This window comes from Colossoma macropomum, unplaced genomic scaffold (assembly GCF_904425465.1).
Source record: "Colossoma macropomum unplaced genomic scaffold, Colossoma_macropomum, whole genome shotgun sequence".
NCBI lineage: Eukaryota > Metazoa > Chordata > Actinopteri > Characiformes > Serrasalmidae > Colossoma > Colossoma macropomum.
In genome coordinates, this window is record NW_023494793.1 from 8347539 (window position 1) to 8368418 (window position 20880).

Genomic DNA, 20880 nt, shown 5'->3' on the forward strand with positions numbered 1-20880 from the left:
GTTCAAATAATATTGCCATTGAATTTAATATTAAATTATACGTATTATAACATTAAAGTCATCGTAAATCATGTATGATTTCATAATATTGTTAATAAAGTCTTGTGAATTTTTTTATTTCCCGATGAACAAACACCCTTTTTCTAAATGAATCGTGTTGAAACTGCTGAGTGTCGTTGCTCAGATACATAAACAGAAGCTGGTGTTCTCCACACGCAGTGAAAGGAAAGAAAGGAAACTGCTCTGCTGTCTGGCTGCTGTTAAAGCCTGACTAGCTGAACCTAATGGGATTCTGTTTGTGCCTCGGACCAAAGGACTTTCTCTTAAGATTATAAATAATCGGGAACATATAAGTATGAGAAGCTGTGGTTTCTCCATCGATCTGCCGATGCCGGTACGTCCTAGCTAGCTAAAGTTAGCATGCTAACGTTATCTAGCCAGTGAGCGTCCCAAATGCCTTTATCTTGCTAGCAAGCTAAATGTCCACTATAAAATTAAAATAAAGTGTAAATATATCTACGTAGAGTTGCTTGGTTTGTCACTTATTATTTAACGTTAAAGCTGAGATAAAAGCGGCATCATGTTTGAATGCCTAAGTCACATTAAGTTAACTTGAATCGAGTTTATGTCATCGGGCTGACTGGCCGAATTCAGGAATGTGCTAAATGTTCAGAAAGATATAAACTAGCTGGTTTGCCAAGAGCTGACTCTGTAGCCCTGTTTTAACTGTAACAAGCTAACTTTATTAGTCTTCTGGTAAGAGAATTTTTATGTTTTTTTTTAAGTGGTTCATCTGGGATCACCGGAATAGCTTCATGTCGTTTAAGGTTTGCAAAGAAATGTCTACGAGAAGCATTACCTGGCCAATGCTTGTACACTCGTGTGAAAATGGAGGACGATGATACTGGATTAATCCCACCACCCAGAATGATGCATGCCCCATTTGAAGATGAGAAGCCCCTCTTTCATGCTAACCAGAGGCCTCCTGGTCCATCTAAACCATTTGTGTTGTCCGAACATGGTCACCAAGTGCCATACACAATTAACAGATATTTAAGAGATTACCAGCGGGAGGGGATTAAGTTCATTTATGACAGTTATATGAAGTCCAGAGGTTGCATCCTGGGTGATGACATGGGCCTTGGAAAGACCATTCAGGTACACTTATATACTTGCTTATTTATATCTACAGATCTAATCAAGAAGTGAACCAGAGAGCCCTGTTTGATTGCGTGATTTCATCATTTAATCTCCTTGTGTTTGACAGGTAATCAGCTTTCTGGCTGCCGTTCTGCAGAAAACAGGGACTTGGGAGGATGTGGAGAATAACAGGCCAGAGTTTCTGCAGTCACAGAGGTCCTCAAAGCAGTCCAGAATTAAGAAGGTAGCTTAATTTACTGTTACCTTTGTCTATGCCTTTTTTTATGTGAATACATTTGTGACTGGCTTTCATGATGAATGATTTTAAAAATAGGTTTTCCTCATTGTGGCGCCACTGTCAGTGCTGTACAACTGGAAAGATGAGTTGGACACTTGGGGCCATTTCAAAACTGTCATCGTACATGGTGTCAAGAAGGAGGAGGAACTGGCCCGTGTGAACAGAGGAAGATGTGAGATTGCTTTGACCACATATGAGACCCTTAGACTCTGTCTAGACCAATTCAACAGGTACATGGCTAAAGAGTTTTTCCTAGGGCATCTATCTTACCTCGTCATCAGTCACAAAAAATGGTTGATATATCGGCTAATAAATACAACCAAGCTAATTTTTGTCGCCAAGCGTAATAGCAGAAAAAACTGTGATTCTGTCTTTATTCTGCACAATGTGGGTACCAGAGACACTTTTTATCCTTTGAGGTGGAGAAACAAAGCCAAACTGAGGTAAAGCATCTAAAATAGCCAAGTAGCTTTTGGCTTGTTGGTCATTCTCATTGGATGAGGTATAACTGTCATTTGAGTAACCCATTCTTTCCATTATAATGATGATTTGACAGTGGCTGTAATATGATATTTGGCTTCCTAGCAGTCATTTTAGCTCTCCTTCTGCATTCACCAGCTAATGGGAAAAAATCAAACAGTTCACCACCTAAATCCACCCCAAAGCAGTCGTAGTGTTTAAAAAGGTTCTTCTGCTGTCAAGGCACATTATAGCACAGGTACTGCTGTAGGAGGTAAGTAGACATTACAGCAGATATAGTGATGGTTACATTTTTCGTTTGGCTGGAGTGCCCCACCGTAAGGACCCATATATAGGGCTCATACTTATATTCTTCGCCCTCATACCTACATAATCTACGTGTTATTTTTGGGAACTAACATATGATAACTTATTGTAGTTATTGTATTATAGGATTTATGGTTAGTAACTAAATAATAAGACTACAGTATAAGTGATAGTTGACTGTTTGAAATAGTATACTGTGTAGTGTATACTATATACTATACCAGTGCTGTCTACTGTGAACTGCTCTTTGTAGTAGCATGCATTATAGTGTTCAGTATGCGACACTTACTATCATGTATTGTGTATTAAAGGGTCACATGATCACCAGGCAGCTATATCCACCTGAAATGCATTGCATTATAGGATGCAGTACATCACAAAGATACCGCTGGCTGCATGCTGTAATATTTGGCCAAAGTAGTACATTATCTGGGCTTCTTTGACATATTGGAGAAATTAATGTTAACGTATGATTACGTAATGTTAACGTATAATTAATGTCACATACTGCAAACAAACTTTCTGTTCTTCTACACAAGCAGTTTGTAGTAGGCTACTTTGAAGACAGCCATTGATTTACTTTTTTCTCCACAGCATTGACTGGGCCGCCGTCATTGTGGATGAAGCTCACAAGTTGAAGAACTACAAGTCCCAGATCACTCAGGCAATGAAAGAGCTGAAATGTAAAGTACGTGTGGGACTGACGGGAACAATCCTCCAGAACAACCTGGAGGAGCTCTGGTGTGTCATGGACTGGTGAGTCACGGGTAGATCCTGCCATTTCCAGCTTGAATTTTAAAATGCATCATCATACCTCATCTTATTTTGTGGTTTTAGGGCCATCCCTGGATGTCTTGGTTCACTGGGTAGTTTTAAGAACAAGTTCTCTGACCCCATTGAACAGGGCCAGAAACACAGCGTGACGAAGAGGGCCTTAGCAGAGGGCCGCAAGGCTGTTCAGACTCTAGCTAAAAGACTGTCACGCTGGTTCCTCAGGAGAACCAAGGCCCTCATCAGTGATCAGCTGCCTAAGAAAGATGATAGGGTGAGCGATCTGTCAACTAAACTTATTTATGTGCTGTTTGAAGAAAGTAACAAGGCTCACAGCTACAGATTGATCAACTCTAGCATTAGTTTTCTGTTCAGAGTGTCTGTATTTATGTATATATCAGTGAATGCATTTACATGCACTTAATAATCCGATCATAATCAGATTTCTGCAGTTATCTGATTATTCAAAATGTCATATAAACAGCATACTCCAGCTTCTTAAATGTATGTCTAGAATTCCACTGAGGAGAGCTGGATTTTAGCTCTGTAATCACATTTCTCTGCGCATGTGTGCTCTTAATCTGATTTCTTTTGGATTTCTCAGTCTGCACATGTGCAAAAACAGACCACAGTACAGGAAATAAGCAAGCAACGTTTAACACAGCACCCGCGAGATGGCAACAAAACACTTTTCGAGCGACGCTGAAACTACAAGCTTGACGAAATGAAGGATTTTAAATGTCGTTTATCTTTTAGATGATGTGTGTTCATATTTTTTAGGTGCAGTGGCTCGATGTTTTAAAAAAAACGTGATGAAGTTTGAGTTTTACATTACGTTTACATGAAGTCTTATCCTATGAGTTTATTGGCTGGTGCAAAGCAGGAATCCGATTTTTGCCTTACTTATGTAGACACGAAGTTTTCACATTATCTGACTACATTAAGTGCATGTAAATGTGTTGATCTAATTACTGACAAAATCTGATTTTCTGCTGTTACCTGATTATTAAGTGCATGCAAACACAGCCAGTATTTTGTAATTGCTACACTGGTCTCAGAAATCAGCAAATACAGTTTGATACAAAATATAGATGCACTCCTTTGAGTGGTCCTCATGAAAGATCCTAATGGTTGTTTTCATGTGTACGTATTCCGTTGCATTGTGTTGTGCTATGAACACTATTGAGAAGTACTTGCAAAATGCCATATTTGGGATTTAACATTCACTGTAGGGGATGTGACAACTTACTTTCCCTTTGAAAATCAACAAAACATGTAATTTGACTGGTCATATTCAAACTTCTTCATATGACTTTAATATAGTGAATGTCTTAGTATAATGTGCTACTTACTTCTTATCCTTGTCTTTCTTTAGGTTGTATACTGCTCTTTGACAGACTTCCAGCAGACAGTGTATCGTGCTGTGCTGGACACTGATGATGTGACGCTGCTGCTGCGGAGCTCAGAGAAGTGTCACTGTGGCAGTGGACGCTCCAGGAGGAAGTGCTGCCACAAGTACAATTCAGATGGTGTACCAGTCAGACACCTCTACTTCAGCTATCTTGCTATTCTGAGAAAGGTTGCAAATCATGTTGCTCTGCTGCAGACAAAAGAAGGAACCAGCAAAAAACAGGTGGGTAGTTGGAAGCATTAGTATTGCAGGTTTGTAACGTGTTTGTATTTAAGGAAATTAGTGCAGATGCAGAGGCTGTAGATAGTAGGGCTGAGTAATATGGCAAAATAGTGTCATGACACTGCAGCACTTCACAGTACATAATATGCATCATGATATTTAGTTTTTAGGTTTGGTTAGTTGAAACTGATAAAATGTACCAGCAAAACAGTCACTAAAAAAAATGGGTGCAGTCATTTTTATTCAACATTTTACATACAGCACTACACGAAAACTAATTAAACAAGACTAATTATTATTTTAATGAAACGTGCAGTTGGTCAGTGTTCTTAAGGTTCTGACAACATCTACGATATGCTGACTAATGTATCATGATAGTGATAGATATCCTTCTTTTGCCCAGCCGTATGTTTTAGCGTGAATGTGAATGGTTATAGACTAAATTGGAGTCGTCTGACAGCTATGCTTTCAAAATAAACACTTAATCCCCCTTCTGGAACACAACCTGCAGTTAACTTGAGGGTAATAAATGCGATGGACTGGCGACCTGTCCAGGGTGTATCCTGCCTTCCGCCCAATGACAGCTGGGATAGGCTCCAGCACCCCACCGCGACCCAGGAGGACAAGCGATTTAGATGATGTATATATGTATGTATGTGTATGTATGTAATAAATGCCATTAGAACACAGCTGTCAGTCTGTTGAGTCATGGACTAATGTATCAAAGCAGTCAACAGGGTGTTAAACATCAGTCAACATAATGAAATGTGTTGAACCAAAGTAAGGTTTTAACTGAAATCGGATTGGTATTATCATGCACCCCTTGTATTACGAGAGTATCAAACTAAAGTGTTTACTGAAATTGGCCACTTAGAACTTAGAGCCTTTGATGTGCTCATTAGTTTCTGTGGAATAATGACTTTGGGTTTTGTCTATCAGATGATTCATACATGTCATATGCTTTTTATTGTAGGAGAAATATGTGGCTGCTATCTGTGAGCAAGTCTTTAAAAAGTTTCCAGACTTTACAGAAAGATGCAAGCAGGCAGCGTTTGAAGCCATGTCGGACCCTATCTACAGTGGAAAAATGAAGGTAAGATATTTGAAATATGGACTTCAGTGCATGGGTTTTTTTTTTGTTTTACCGTTGTATTTATTTTTTTTCTCTCTATGAAGCATTGTACACGTTTTCTTCCGGTAATTTTAACACAGTTCTTAATACTGAGGCAGATGGGAGAGCACAGTCATAGTGTGCAAGTTAATGCCTAGTCTTTGTTGAATAAAAGAACATATTAATAACATAATGTTAAATTATACAAGAGCTGAGACATCACTATATTTATCCTTAAAGCCTTTTTGTCTAATGTCTGAATCCTGATACTGTGGTCTGATTATTGAAGGATTTCCTAAAATGTGCATCCAAACATAGGCATGATGTCTGTACAGAGGCCTGCCCAAGCACCCCCCCAAGTGCGTTCAACTAGCACAGCTCAACAGCTGGGGTTCTACGAAAGCTCATCTATGTTGTGCAGTAAATGTGCTGGTAATATAGGATATCACATACCCAACATGTTTCAATTATGTTAAAGTGGTAGGAATAAAAGTTGCTGTGGATTGCATGAAATCAGTTAAGGAATGAGATTTTTTTAATGCAGTCCTATTCTTAAAGCCAGTGTAGCACTTTTCAGTTCGCCGGTGTGGAGCCCAATCTGGCACCCCGTATCAGGCAAGCCATTAAAGTTGACTCCAAAACTTCACTGGTTTAATTCAGCTCTGTGCTAGCATTGTTGCATTTGTTTACAGATGTTTTGAAGTTAACAAAAAGTCAAGCATCTTCATATCTAACTATACCTTTTGAGGTTTTGCCCAGTGTTGTTGATTGACAGCTGTGATGTGTAAGATTCATCCAATAACACTGCGAAAACTGCGACTGGAAACCAAGGGAAGTGAAATCAGGTCAGGAATGTGAGATTGGGCACTACACTACTACATCTTTACAGTTGCAGTATGTTTTGCATCTGTCCTTTGTAAAAGGCAATTAAAGTTGAGCCTATGCATATTAACCAGTAACACTCAGTGTAGTATCTAAGACAAACTTCTATCCACAGTCAAAGCGAGACAGGAACAAAAGTGGAAAAAAGGCTTCCAAACCAGTCCTAGCAGTTGACAAAAACTGCATGGTTTTGTGGAGTTCATGGCTTTAATTCTTATATTAAATCATGACAGAGCATCAAAATTGTATCTCTCCTCAATCTACATCTGTTTTTAATGTGGCTGCCTGAGCTACGTTCTGAGTTGTTGTAAAATACTCAATATTGACATTTTGATATTATTGCACTCTGAAATACTTCTGAAGCTCTCTCCATGCACTCCCACAACTGTGCTTCCATTGATACTCAACCAAAATAGATCAACATGTCCCTTTTCAGAATATTGATTGCACAGCTGAATAGTTAGATGTGCTTAATGTGTTGATGACTTGCATGTGTGACCAGACATGTTTGAAAACATCATAGAAAAGACTATTTCATCCACGTTGACTTCTTACCAGGGAAATTTACTGTCAGAGCAGTTCAGGTGGGACGGTGTTCTGTTTTGGATCACTAACAGCACATGGGAAAAGCGTGGTAGTGCCACATCTCACCCAAATCCTAAAAAATGGCAGTAATCCTCATTTCTGAATAAAGAAGTATGATACTGCAATGCTGTTTGCTCCTAAGGTTGTGGTGAATCTGTACATTTATGTGTTACTTAAAACATCCTAACAGAGCTAAAGGGCTTTATCGCACAGTATTGAATACCGCAAAGTTGCACATTTTTACTGCCCTCAGCACTTGGTATGCTAAAACACAGTTCTCATTCTAGATTTTGTCCTGGTGTCAAGGACATGTACAATCCCTCCCTTGGCCAGATCTTGGCCTGGAGTGGTCTTGCCTCACTAGCTGTGGACACACTTCCATGGGAAATAACAAGGGCAGTATTTAGCCGTTCTTAAAGTCCCTCCAAAGACCCTTCTCCCGCCCTTGGTGGAGCATCTTGAGGGTGCTGTTATTGGCAGATGCTCTGTTTCTGGCACACTCAGCAGAGTAAACACTCTGCACATTCTTCTGCATCAGATATGGAAAGAAGGGATACAGTGGGCCAGTGTTAACGTTGAATCCCTCCTTCATTCTTCTTCTTTCAGAAAGGCATTGTTTTGCGATGTAGAAAACTGCCTTTGTTTGACCTCATTTGGTGCAGTGAATCATCTTTTTGTTTTCCAGGTTTTGCAAAGGTTACTGAATCACTTTATCAAGAAGAAAGACAAAATTCTCCTTTTTTCACTTTCCACTAAGGTGAGCTTGTAACCAAGTTATGTGTATAGCCTTAGTATAGTGGGTCTGCCTTAACATTTTTGGATGTTTTGATTTCTTAGGGAGGCTTTACTGAAATCTTTGTTGTAATTGAACCAAAAATGTGAAAGTTACAATGTGAAAGTAATACATATGTAAGTATGTGGTCTTGTATAAATAATTATAAATGCATGTCATATTGTTTCTTGGGTTAATGTGGATCAAACATACCTGAGGTCTCCTCCTACAGCTCCTGGATGTTCTAGAGAGTTACTGCATGGCTGAGGGTCTGGAGTACCGCAGATTGGATGGAACCACCAAGTCTAAAGAGCGCGTCCACATCGTCAAAGAATTCAACAGCTCCAATGATATTAACCTGTGCTTGGTGTCTACTATGTGAGTAAATAATGCATGAGAAGTATTGTAGTCATCTGTATGTTGTAACCCCGCGACCCAGAAGGATAAGCGGGTTAGAAAATGTGTGTGTGTGTGTGTGTGTGTGTGTGTGTGTGTGTGTGTGTGTGTGTGTGTGTGTTGTAATTTATTTTTATACTTTTTATATTTTTACTGAGGCCCAACTGATATATCGGTTTTGCTGGTATTGGTAATAACATTGCAGATCATGTGCAGCTGATAATGTATGCTGAACTGGTAAATCTGCACACAAAAACTGTCATGATTAGAACAGGAAAAAAATATGAAACCCATATCCAAACCTAACAATCAGCAAAAAAAAACACATGACATACTCCCATTTTTATTGAGAGAACTAATGAAAAATAAATATTATAATATTATATATTATAATATAATAATTAACAGAAACCAAATCTGCAAACTATTAATAGCTCTGCTGTGAGTGCTTCAATATTTATATTACTTAAAACTGATTTTCTGCTAATTATTTGAATTTTAGAAGTGTGACAATTGAGAACTGACACTATAGCCACAAAACTTTCACATCACGTGCCCTGTTTTATACATGATATAGCAGTATTTTTTGAAAAAGTGAATAATTACTGTAACTCAGCTGTAACAATTTCACATATTATCTCTTTTGTTTATTTACTTATATTTACTGATATTTTCTTGCTTTTTTATTATTTAATAATTTCATATCATTATTTCTTCTTTACTAAATTATTGAAATACTTTAATTCTGAAACTGCTCTTAATGTTTCCTTCAAGGGCTGGTGGTCTCGGACTCAACTTTGTTGGGGCTAATGTTGTTGTTCTGTTTGATCCCACATGGAATCCAGCGAAATGACCTTCAGGCTATTGACAGGTAAGATGGCACTGCTAGTAGCAGAGTTTACCTGGGAGTCAAAATCAGTTGTGCTATGTGCTGTGGGCACTGTTTATAACAAGTAAATTGAGAAAAATGGATAAAAAAAAATCATAATCACAGTTTCCAGCATCAATGTAAGTGCTTTTCACTGTTTTGTTTTACTATAAAGGGCGTATCGCATTGGGCAGTGTAAGGATGTGACTGTCTTTAGGCTCATCTCTCTGGGCACAGTGGAGGAGATCATTTATCTACGTCAGATTTACAAACAGGTACACATACTAGTCTCAATAGATAACCAGTTCTGTTAACATAATACGTCAAAGATGTGATTAGAAGATAAAAAAGTGACTTGTATATTTTCACTTGTTGTTACATTGTCAAAAGCTTTTAAAGGTTCTGTTTCACAGACAGCAAGAGTTTGATGAGTTTGATAGCTAGATAGATAGATAGATAGATAGATAGATACACACAATCACACCAATGTCTGGTGTGAACAAAAGAAGCTAATGAAGTACACTGAATGAGTTTCTTTATTAATTGGGCGATGTAGCAACTGCAGTCATCTGTGATTGGGAGAGAGAATGCGAGGAGGTACTTTGAGGCAGTGCAGGGTGCAGATGGCCAAGCAGGAGAGCTGTTTGGTATCCGGAACCTCTTCCAACTGCAGACTGACGGAACATGCCTTACGTCACCGTGTTCTGGAGGTTAGAATATTGATCTTATCAGCTTATTGTTATTTTGTGTCCTAACTGAGTTTTATTTTAAAGGTTCTTTTAGTGATGATATAGAAGAACCACTTTTGGCTCCCTAAAGAAACATGTTTGAAAAAGACATTTGATAAAACTATTAAAACCTTACAGAACCTTCATATAATGTAAAGGTTCTATACCAGTTTAACAGTTCTTCATACCTTTACCTTATATGGTAGTTCTTTAAACTTAAAAAAAAAAAGTTTTTCTTCTTTACAAAAATGATTTCTAAACAGATATCCATTGAAAGTTTTTGTATGGAACCAAAAGTGGTTCTATGGCATCATGCAAAGAACCATTTTTGGCACCTTTGTATTTTTAAGAGTGTATGTACAACAGCAATAAAACATTTCAGTTTGAACTTTCAGCTGAAAACTAAAGAAATCAGATGTATGATGCTGTATGATGCTGTTAATGAGCCATTACAAAGAATTCTTTTTCACCGACATAATGGAAAATGCATGTGTGCGTCGCAGAGGGAGGGCCGAGTCGAAGCGGGGATCATGACAGCCAGCACGCAGGCAACGGAGGACGGGATGCGAGAGCCGGTGAGTAGCCGCTCTTTCATAGACCCATGACAGGAACACTCCTCTTTCCCATCCATCTCTCCCTTCCTCATTCCCAGACATCCCACCATCTCTCCATTCCCACGGTAAAGATGGGTACAACAGCCAACACATGGTCGTAATTAACCCCCCTCCCTGGCTTACTGGTGAAGACCACACGGAAGTGTGTGCTATCTTTACTGCGTTTATTTACGCAGCAGAAGAACTTATCTAACTGTCCCTCTTCGAGGAACTTCTCACATGTGGGTCTCCTAGGAGACTGAAAACAGAAAACACTCACAGTTAAAGCCTGGAATATAATTATGACAAACCAAGTGTTGGTGGATAAGTCATATAAACAGCTGTCAAACAGTGTGATACAGTATTGTTTCTTTTTGTAGGAGTGTAAAAATGCGTAGATGCATTGTCACGTATCGCTCTAAAGGTTTATTCGCTTGCATTAATTTTGAACCTTAAAAATTGCTTATAATCTTAGTTATATTCAGTGAAGTATTTGCCTGTTTTTTTTAGCCAAAATACAATTTTATTGCTTTTTCAAATATAAAAATGAGTGTTTTGTTTTTATTGCCCATAGTCCACTGTTGCTCCTCTAGTTAGGTGTTTATTCTAAGTAGTCTGAATAGAATCATACTGGAAATTTGAAAAGCCTGTATAGTTGTTTTTCAGTTTCTGTCAAATAAAGTTTTTGCCAAATTATTATATACATTTCAGTCACCTTCCATTTTAGTTTTGGGTCTCATTATTTGGAATTGAGCTGAGAGAGTGACCATAATTTACTCCCTCTTGCACCCCAGAATTGAGCATTTGCAAATTCTAACATGAACTGTCCAGTAGAGAACTGTGAGAAAGGGAGGTGATTTCACAGTTTATGAATATGCAATATAAGGTTGCCTTTGATTCACTGTAGTTGATTAGTGTTATGTATGATGTCTAAAGTAACACTTTGGAATAAATTCCAAAAAGGGAAAGGGTGGCTAGGGGCCAATAAAGCGATTTTAAAACGTCAGATGTCATTATATTACATTATACATTTCACAGTGCACAACATTTGTAAGTATATGACATGCTACTAGATAGAGATTTTTAAAAGGAGTGAAAATACTGTGCTGACCTCTAAGAGTTCATGCTTTGAAACATTTCTTAAAGATTTGTGATTTGCAAATCGTTGCAAAGTCAGACATTTACATGCATAATAGTTGTGATCATTCATTGATAGTTTAGCAGCTCTGTAGGCAACTTTATGCTCATAGACTGCATAAATTCACACCATAAGTTTTTTTTTTGTCCCCTGGTTTAAAACAATGTAAAAAAAAAAATGTATGTGCTGTGTGTCAATGCAGGTTCCTCTATCAGGAGATGGCACTGCAGAGCAGGTGGATGGACCAGCAGCAACACACAGCACCAGCTCCAAGCTGGCTGATGCTGGAGTCCTGGACTTTAGCAGTGCCAGTGAAGACGAGGATCCTTGCAGCTCCAAATCCAAAGCCACCGACCCGAACGCAGGAGAGGAGTCTGGAACCAACACTGGTTGTGGTAATATAGGCCTTTCTGCTTTGCTGCAGAAACATGCAGTTGACAGGACACAAAGGGACTCAGGCAGCAGTGAGGAGAGCGAGTCTGAGGAGAACGTTGAGGGTTGGGACCCAGAGGAGCCTCAAGCAGCTAAAAGGAATGGTGCTCAGGCAGGCTGGTCCCTGTCCAGTGACTCAGAGGAGGAGAGAGAGAAAGCTCCAGGCAGGAGAGTAAAGAATGCTGAGTCCACTGACCATGCAGACCATTATGTGCATATGGAAGAGTCAGAGGATTTGAACGTTCTCCAGCATCCTTATACTAAGGCCCAACAGAGGGAGAGAGAGGGTGGTGGTGAAGAGCAGAGGCAGAAGAAGGTCAAATTTGCAGCAAGAAGACGTGAGGAGGAGATTAAGAGTTTTACCTCTTCCGAGGATGAAGCTCCAGTGAGAAGAGTGAAGTCTAAGCAAAGTCATGCCTCATCTCCACAGCACAAAAAATCTTTGAGTACACACAGCGCTGCTCAAAAATCCGTCAGGTTTACAGGCGTAAAAAGCGCAACCCCTCAACCACGATCCAGCACCAGCACTGGAACCATAGACACTTTATTAGGTACATTTTAACAAATTATTCAATCTATGTCATTACAGTAAATTGCCCCTTCCTTATTTTCACTGTTGGTGCATAGTTGTCACAGTGAATGCTTTGAGGTCTTTAAACAAGGAGTAACATATAAAGCTGCTCTATGTACATTTTTTTTTGAAGAGTATTCAAAGAGAATTTGTCAAAATTTGGTCAAGAGCGTGTCTTCTGAGGATGTAAGCATATCTACATCAGTGGATTAATTTTGCATTTGAGACCTAAACATTTAAATCCGTCTAAATCCGTCTCTGACTTTTAAATTATTGTTTCAGGCTGTACAGGGTGACTCCCAGCAGCAGCATGTTTTCTCCAAGCTCAGTAAAGTTATATTTTTAACAAAAAAACCTACATAGTTCAACTTTAACAAGAAGAACATCATCAAACACACAGCACATTTACACCAATCAGGCACAACATTAATACCACCTCCTTGTTTCTACGCTCATTGTCCTTTTTATCAGCTCCACTTACTATATAGGTGCACTTTGTAGTTGTACAATTACAGACTGTAGTCAATCTGTTTTTCTGCATACTTTGTTAGCCCCCTTTTACCCTGTTCTTCCGTGGTCAGGACCCCCATGGACCCTCACAGAGCAGGTACTATCTGGGTGGTGGATCATTCTCAGCACTGCAGTAACACTGACGTGGTGGTGGTGTGTTAGTGCATGTTGCGCTGGTCTGAGTGGATCAGACACAGCAGTGCTGCTGGAGTTTTTAAACACCTCAGTGTCACTGCTGGACTGAGAATAGTCCACCAACCAAAAATATCCAGCCAACAGCATCCAGTGGGCAGTGTCCTCTGACCACTGATGAAGGACTAGAGGATGACTAACACAAACTGTGCAGCAGCAGATGAGCTATCATCTCTGGCTTTACATCTTATGTCCATGGGGGTCCTGACCACTGAAGAACAGGGTAAAAGGGGGCTAACAAAGTATGCAGAGAAACAGATGGACTACAGTCTGTAATTGTAGAACTACAAAGAGCACCTATATAGTAAGTGGAGCTGATAAAATGCACAATGAGCGTAGAAACAAGGAGGTGGTCATAATGTTATGCCTGATCGGTGTATAAGTTTTTAAATTTGTTTATTCAAGGATCTAAGTTGTCCAATATGCAGATCACCTGTGTGAAAAAGTAATTGCCCCTTAAAATGAATTAACTGTTCCATGACCTGTAGGAGCTATAACTGCAGCCAGTGTTTCCTATAATTTGGTGTCTGCTTTTCAAATTTTGCTGAAGGAATTTGAACTTGAAATATGAGTGAAGTTTACATTCAATAGGGCTGGCTGCTTTTAAGCCTGGTTGTGTTCAATCAGCTGAATCTCATTATCAGTTCCATTTGAAATGTGCTTTGTGTTTGAAAAGGTTCTCTTTTCTTAATATTACATTTGCTTAAAAATCTAAAAGCCTTCGCTGTGGCAAATATACAATAATAGAGAAAGTCAGGAAGGGGGGCATACTTTTTCCTGCCGCTGTGTGAGAATTTTTCCTAACAGTACGGAACTGCTGCATGATACAGTTGTATACAAAAGTTGGAATAGCAAATTACATGTTTTGTTTGTTGCTTTGTTGACATTCAATAGTGAACACATTTATGTATGACATCCATATATTTCTCCGAATTGTAGAATACAATTTCTAATTTTATGCTAATTTTTAACATATTGGAAACAGTACAACACAAATATTAAATGTGCCATAACTTTTGTGCATGCCACATTTTATGTTTTTTTTTTTTCGAATATTTGGCAAATAAACAGTAATTGTGCATTAAAATGTGCAGAAGTGTGTTCTCTGTAGAGGATATGCTAACTTACTTTTGTTGACAAAATCAATAAAACAAAATCATTTGACCAGGGCGTCCACACTTGTGCATATGACTGTTGGTAATGTTGCGTATTGTGTAGGAATCTGTCAGATTTTATTATGTCTTACTAGACCTTTTTGCATTTTTTCTTTTCACTCCTAGGTAATCTTCAGGAAGTGAGCTACACCCACTCCAATCAAAAAGTAGTGGGTTCAAGCAGGGCAGAGAACCGCCTCAGCCGCGCTGCCTTACGAGATGTGTTTGAACTCAACAAGCACTCACAGCTTCCAGCAAACCGTCTGCATGACATAGCTGAGGTATCTACAATGATAAAAATGAACTGTTGTATAGTGGGTTATTAAGTTAGAGTAGTAAATTTATTCATATTATGTTATGTTCAGAATATGAAATGGGAGGAAATTCATGATGCAGAGGCTATGTTATGGTGCAATGTCCTATGAGAAAATAGTGTTTCTCATCGCAAAGAATTTAGTCCATCCAGTTGCCAGCATCACTTACAAATGCAAATGCATTTACCTGAAAATACTAATGTTAGTCTGTGTTGGGGGGGGTCAATATGGTGATATTGTGTTATTGTAATCAGTTATGTTACAGTATGCTTTTCTAAGCATGTCGTGGATATCGTTAATACTTAAAGTGCTACTGACGCACAACTGTTTTTTTTTTTTTTTTTACAAAGTGAGCAGGATTAGGCCTGTTCAATTGGATTTAGGGCAGTGCAGTTCAATGCTGTAAAGCATTGAATAAAAATAATTTTAGTTGTAGTTACTGTATTTTTATATGTAACACTACAGGTTCTATTTTGTCTATTTCTAACTAATTACATCTCAGAAAATATAAATATCATGATGAGTATATGTATCATGAAAATGTCTTCAAATATTATGATATCATGTTTTTGCTATATCGCCCACCTTTAGTCTGTGCCTATATACTAAGGAATTTTATATCATTCATTATTACATTTTTGCATTAATATTTTGAGCACAGAACAAATTCAGGGGTGTCTGTATTGTCCTCAGATTAATACCCAGCAATGTATAGTTGTGTGATGGGAATTTGTATTTGTATTTCTCTGTGGTAGACCCAGTCTGGAATTACCCCGTCATCTGAGTCCATGCACACACGTGGTGGAGAGAAAGACCAGACACAAGCAGACCACAATCAACTGCAGCATCAGGTCACCCACTCCATCAGAACGTCCCACCATACCCACAGTGCAACCATTAGTGTTGGGGAGACACCTGCTACTGTCCGCAAGTAAGTCTGAAAATTCCTTTTTTTCCTCCCAGTGTTCTTCTGCCTCCTGCTGTCACAGCATGCTGTGGAATATCACCTTATATTTCGTGATTGAATGATTGTACAGTACTGTGCAAACGTCAGAGACCACCCTTCATTTATTTGATTTCCAGTCAAAACAGCCATTAAGTACAATGCTATGCTTTTTTTTTCTTTCTTTCTTTTTTTGTGTGTTTAGTGTGTCCAACGTTTCCCTTTATTACAGCTTCCATTTTTTGGGAGATGGCTTTCAGTTTTTCAAAGAAATCTGCAGGGATATTTTTCCATATTTACAGAGTTCAGTCTTAGAAGTTGGTTGCATTTTCCACTTCCGTTGATCAAGGCATTCTCAAACACATTCAGTGATGTTAGGATCTGGGCTCTAGGATAGTCAGTGCATTGTTCTGAGAACACCAGCAGCAACTTTTTTTCAGCTTCTTGCACACCTGTGGATTTTTTTCAGATCTGAAGCAAGAGTGTAGCTTGATTTTTCTCCTGTCTCTTAAAGCCTAAGCACTGTTTATCTGATGGTGACAGTTTTGGTGATCAACCAGATTTTGCATGGTTGTTAGGAGTCTTAGGAGGACTTTATCTTTGAGTGATTTTTGAAACTCTTGTTTTGCCCTTGACTTACTTCTTACTATTGCAAGTGGATTATCCTATATCTAATCTCCTCAGAAATATTTCCTGACAAATGAATAATTTCCAGGCAAAATGGCCATGAAGTTAAACAACTGAAGGATAGTCTCTGATTTTTGCACATTACGGTATGTTTTACATAAAAGTGATCAGTGCAGTCCTATTGTAATGTAATCTGCTCTTCAAAACATGTATTGTGGTTGTTTCTTACACAAAATCGAAAAAATTGTACATAATTATATTATCAGTGAAGCAGATTAAGCTTCTCCACCAATATGTCTAACATCCCATTTTGCCAATTAAATGGGTTTTAAAGCAGGCGTCTCTGCAGTGCTGTACTTAATCGTATCAATTAAGCTGAAAACACACTCACAGGCATGCACACACACAGAGCAAGAGGAAATTCCTGGTAGCGTGAGGCCATGTGCCAGTTCTCTCCACAGCTATGGTGTGCTGCGCCCCCGCCTGGCCCCTGGGGGAGGGGAGAGACCACCCCGGAGCCCTCTCACCCACCCTTTTCCCAAGCCTGGCCAAAACACATCAAGTCATGAGCAAAAACCCTGCTCTGTGAAAGCCTTTTACCTCACCACTAGCCCAAGGACAGAGCCTTCTATCTCCCAAATCATACAGTGTTAGGCTCTGTAATGAGGGGAAAAAAACTTGTTTATTTATACAAGTTTTCCCCTCGATTAAGTCTGCTGTTAAATGATTTGAATCCACACAGGCACGTTTTACAGCTGTTGCTTTGTACATTGTTTTTCCTTCAAATGACAGCCGCTTCTTATAAGAAATCACGTAGCTTTTGAAGTATTTCAGTCTCAGGGTACATCTTTTTTAAATGTTTGAAAACTAGGAGTGGGGTGATCATTTGCTTGGTAATATTGCATCAAGTCCGTTAAAACACAATGTATACATGCATGCACATACACAGTGCTGGGGAAAAGTCAGCGACCGCCCTTCATTTATTTGTTGTTACATTTTCTTTATTTTCCAGTCAAAGCAGCCATTTAATACAACTCATTCATGTATCAGGAAATATTTCTAAGGAGATTAGATAAGATAATCCACTTGGAAGAAAGGAGAAAGCCAAGGGAAAATAAATGAAAATAAATGAAAAACAGTTTCTAAAACGAGTTTTAAAAAAAATGGTAAGAAATAGAGAAATTGGGACTATAATCATGCTAATCACAGTGCTAATAATTAACTAGTAACCATGTAAGACCTAGTAGACCACCGAAACTGTAATCAACAGATAAACAGTACAGCGTTCATTTTTGAAGAAAGAAATAATACAAATTTCATTCTTGCTTCAGATCTGAAAAAATCCACAGGTGTTTCTGTCCATCCTACTATGAGAAGGCAACTCAATGCTACGAGTCTGAAAGGATGTGTAGTTGTCAAGAAGCTGTTACTGAGAAAGAAAATAGACACAAAAGAAGAGCATGTTGAGTAGAACACCAGAGCTGGACATCTGAGATAACCTGATGATTCACATTTTGTAGTTGGGTTGCATGAATCATGAGAAGCAGAAAATGTAACTTCTAAGAATGAACTTTGGAGATTTGAAAAAATATCCCTGATTTCTTTGAAAAAAATGAAAATTATTAAATTGTTACCTTTTTTCCAGAAAAATTAACTTGTACTTGATAGCCGTTTTTGAATGAAAATTAAATGAAAAGTATGGTATTCTAAAAGTAATAATTTTACCCACAAATGTAAATCTAAAAGTGTATTTTTTTATTTCACCTACTATCACTGTATACTGTTTGGTGGAAAGCTTCAGCAGATGTTTTTTGTACCTGCAGACAGCAACTGGAGGAAATGGCGCAGTTCTTCGGAGCAAAGTCTGTTCAAGAGTTTGCAGAAGAACTTGTAAGAAGCAGCTCAGCTCAGCGACTTACCAAACTACGCAGGTTCTACAGCCACATGAGCCCTGAACTCACTGACCTCATCAAACAAACCTTTCCTAAACCTGAGCCGAAACCACCCGTTTCACCGCTCCCTCCTACATCCAATGTGAACAGGCAAAGAACTACCTCAAAAAGGACCCTCTTACACTCAGCTCGGAGACCTCTAGAAGAGAGACAAGAAGCAGATGATGAAAGAGAAACAGTAAAAAAGAAGAAAACGTCTAAGGCACAAAGTGCTGTAGAACCTCAGTATCATCTTAATGGTTGGACTCAGCTTAACACTAAGAATTTGTTCCCTTCACCTGAGTCAGGTCGAAACCCAAGTGAACTACCTCTTAGATCTTCTACAGATGTTCAGCCTAACCTTTCAGCTCGGGCAGTGTGTAACCCCAGTGTAGTCAGTTCATCACTAGTCAGACAGACTTCTAAGGACCAACCGTCATCCTCTGCAGAATCGTCCTCTTTCCCCAGAGCTGACCATGCAGAACCAGGCTGTGCTCAGCCGAACAAAACTCTCATCACTGACCTGATAGGCGACACCTCCATTCTTGATGACCTCTTCAAACCAAAGAGAGGTGTAGATCGACCCAAGCCAGCATCAGCACCCCTGCCCTCACCCACAGAGAGGACAAAGAACAGAGGAAAAGACTTCTGGGACATTTTGAACGAGGGGAATGAGGAGAGCCTTAATAAACTAACAGACCTGTCACAGGTGGAGAAGCTCTGCAGGAGCGTTAGTGTCTCTGGAAGGTCCAAAAGTGAAAATAAACTTGAAAGCTCTCAGCTTTGGAAAAAGAATGAGAAATTCCTTTGGAAATGATAGACATTGGCTGTTGCTGCCTGTTGCTTTTTATGCTTTTTATTTTTTAGTGTAAAATTATGAATGTGAATCAAATGTGAAACTTGCTTACAAGGTAGGACTACTTTTATAAAATATTGTTATTTAAGTGCATTTTATTTTCTTATTTGATGTTGTAAAGCTCTTAACTGCACTCTTCTCACCTGTTTAGTTTTTTTAGATGGTGTTCAGTTCAGCCTGTTTAAATTACCTGAAAAATCCATTGTCTCTGACATTATTATCCAGTTTGGGGAGCCTGTGAAATGAATACACTGACTTTTACCAACATTTTAATATTATTGTGATTTAACAAAACTGTACATACAATACTGTACATATTCAAATCAAATTAGGGCTGCCAAAAGATTAAAGTAATTAATCATGATTGATCGCATTTGTCATATTTGCTCACATGTGGCACTAAAGAAAGATTCTTTTCATTTGAAAGCATTGCACTTAACTAGAGCTATATTAGTGGACAAAACAAGCAGTATGAATGTATTTATTACTGTCAATAACCTAAAAACATTAATGAGTAACAATAATTTGCATCATATGAATGTAGGTCCATAGAGTGAATATAGTTTCCAATTTTTTATCACTGACGTCTAGTGAGAGCAACAGTGGCTGCATGTTCCAACTCCTCTGAGATTGTAGCCCCTCACTGTCAAACTGCTGCATTACATCTTGTTTTGAGGGGAACTATAGTTTTCCAAATTGGTGTTGCTTTTATTAGTTTGCTCTTTGTTGGCTTAGTGATAGTCCTCCTGTGAGCACTGTCCAGCGTATTCTGCCGAATGCATTCTCAAGTGCTAACGTTACTAATGTTACTGATACAGTGTTTTGCTTGTAAATGATGCTTCAGGATCGTTTACAAGCAAAACAAAGTGAAGAAATTCAACATGGCAGTAACTTTTATCAAGAGAGCCATCAATAAAACTTTCCATTTTAAAGCTGGATTTGAACGAGAGGACCACAATGGCAGTCTTTTGGGTGGGCTTTAGGGTGGGCCTACAGACTGTAATGGTCAAACTATGAGAATTCATCTTTAATTGTGTTCATGCATTATTAACGTGTTAACTTTGACTCCACTAATTAACATTAATCATGATTTATTCCCCACAGTGGGCTTTACTTGATAGGGCAAGGCCAGACATCAGTATAGTTGGTGGTCTACAGGGTTCTGAGAAAAACCTTTTCTTTGGTGTAATAAGTTTGAGGGAGAGGCTCAAATCTCTTGGCGCTCTCATTTTTCTCACTTTTTTGTCAGAAGTGAAGCGCTGCTTAGCTCGTTGGCAGCTCCTGCTCTTCTCGTCAGAGGATCTGCTGTAGGGTTTTAGTGCTCAGCGCTTGTAATCCGAGAGGTTGCGGTTTTGGGCAGCTCGTTTTCTGCCTTTACAACCGAAACCATGGCGCTATTAGAGACATAACAATAATCAATGTAAGCCAAGAGCAACCTGAAAGCCTCCCCTCCGTCACGCACCCTCACACATAAACCACAACTGAGCTGAATGAGTCTCTTAAAAAAGAGTTTTGGCAGCCACTGTACTCTTGTAGCATGGACAATTTGCATCCCTTACATTAGGACAACAGTGTCACAGTTTGACAGCAACATAAATATTTTTAACAAATGTGTTTACAGATCATTTACATTGATGGTCATTGATTTC

The 20880-nt window shown here is 38.8% G+C and overlaps 1 protein-coding gene across 1 annotated transcript; it reads left to right on the top strand.

Annotated features, from left to right (window-relative positions):
- The first annotated feature begins 205 nt into the window (after positions 1 to 205).
- Positions 206 to 20205, top strand: ercc6l2 (excision repair cross-complementation group 6-like 2). The gene is given in 20 exon segments (XM_036578366.1): positions 206 to 394; positions 786 to 1158; positions 1268 to 1384; positions 1475 to 1668; positions 2819 to 2980; positions 3062 to 3269; positions 4371 to 4628; positions 5602 to 5721; positions 7892 to 7963; positions 8211 to 8356; positions 9149 to 9221; positions 9223 to 9245; positions 9418 to 9517; positions 9799 to 9936; positions 9938 to 9952; positions 10474 to 10545; positions 11904 to 12684; positions 14687 to 14841; positions 15630 to 15805; positions 18268 to 20205. Coding segments are annotated over 19 exon segments (4005 nt in total). The 5' UTR covers positions 206 to 394; positions 786 to 888; the 3' UTR covers positions 19193 to 20205.
- Positions 20206 to 20880: the final 675 nt, after the last annotated feature.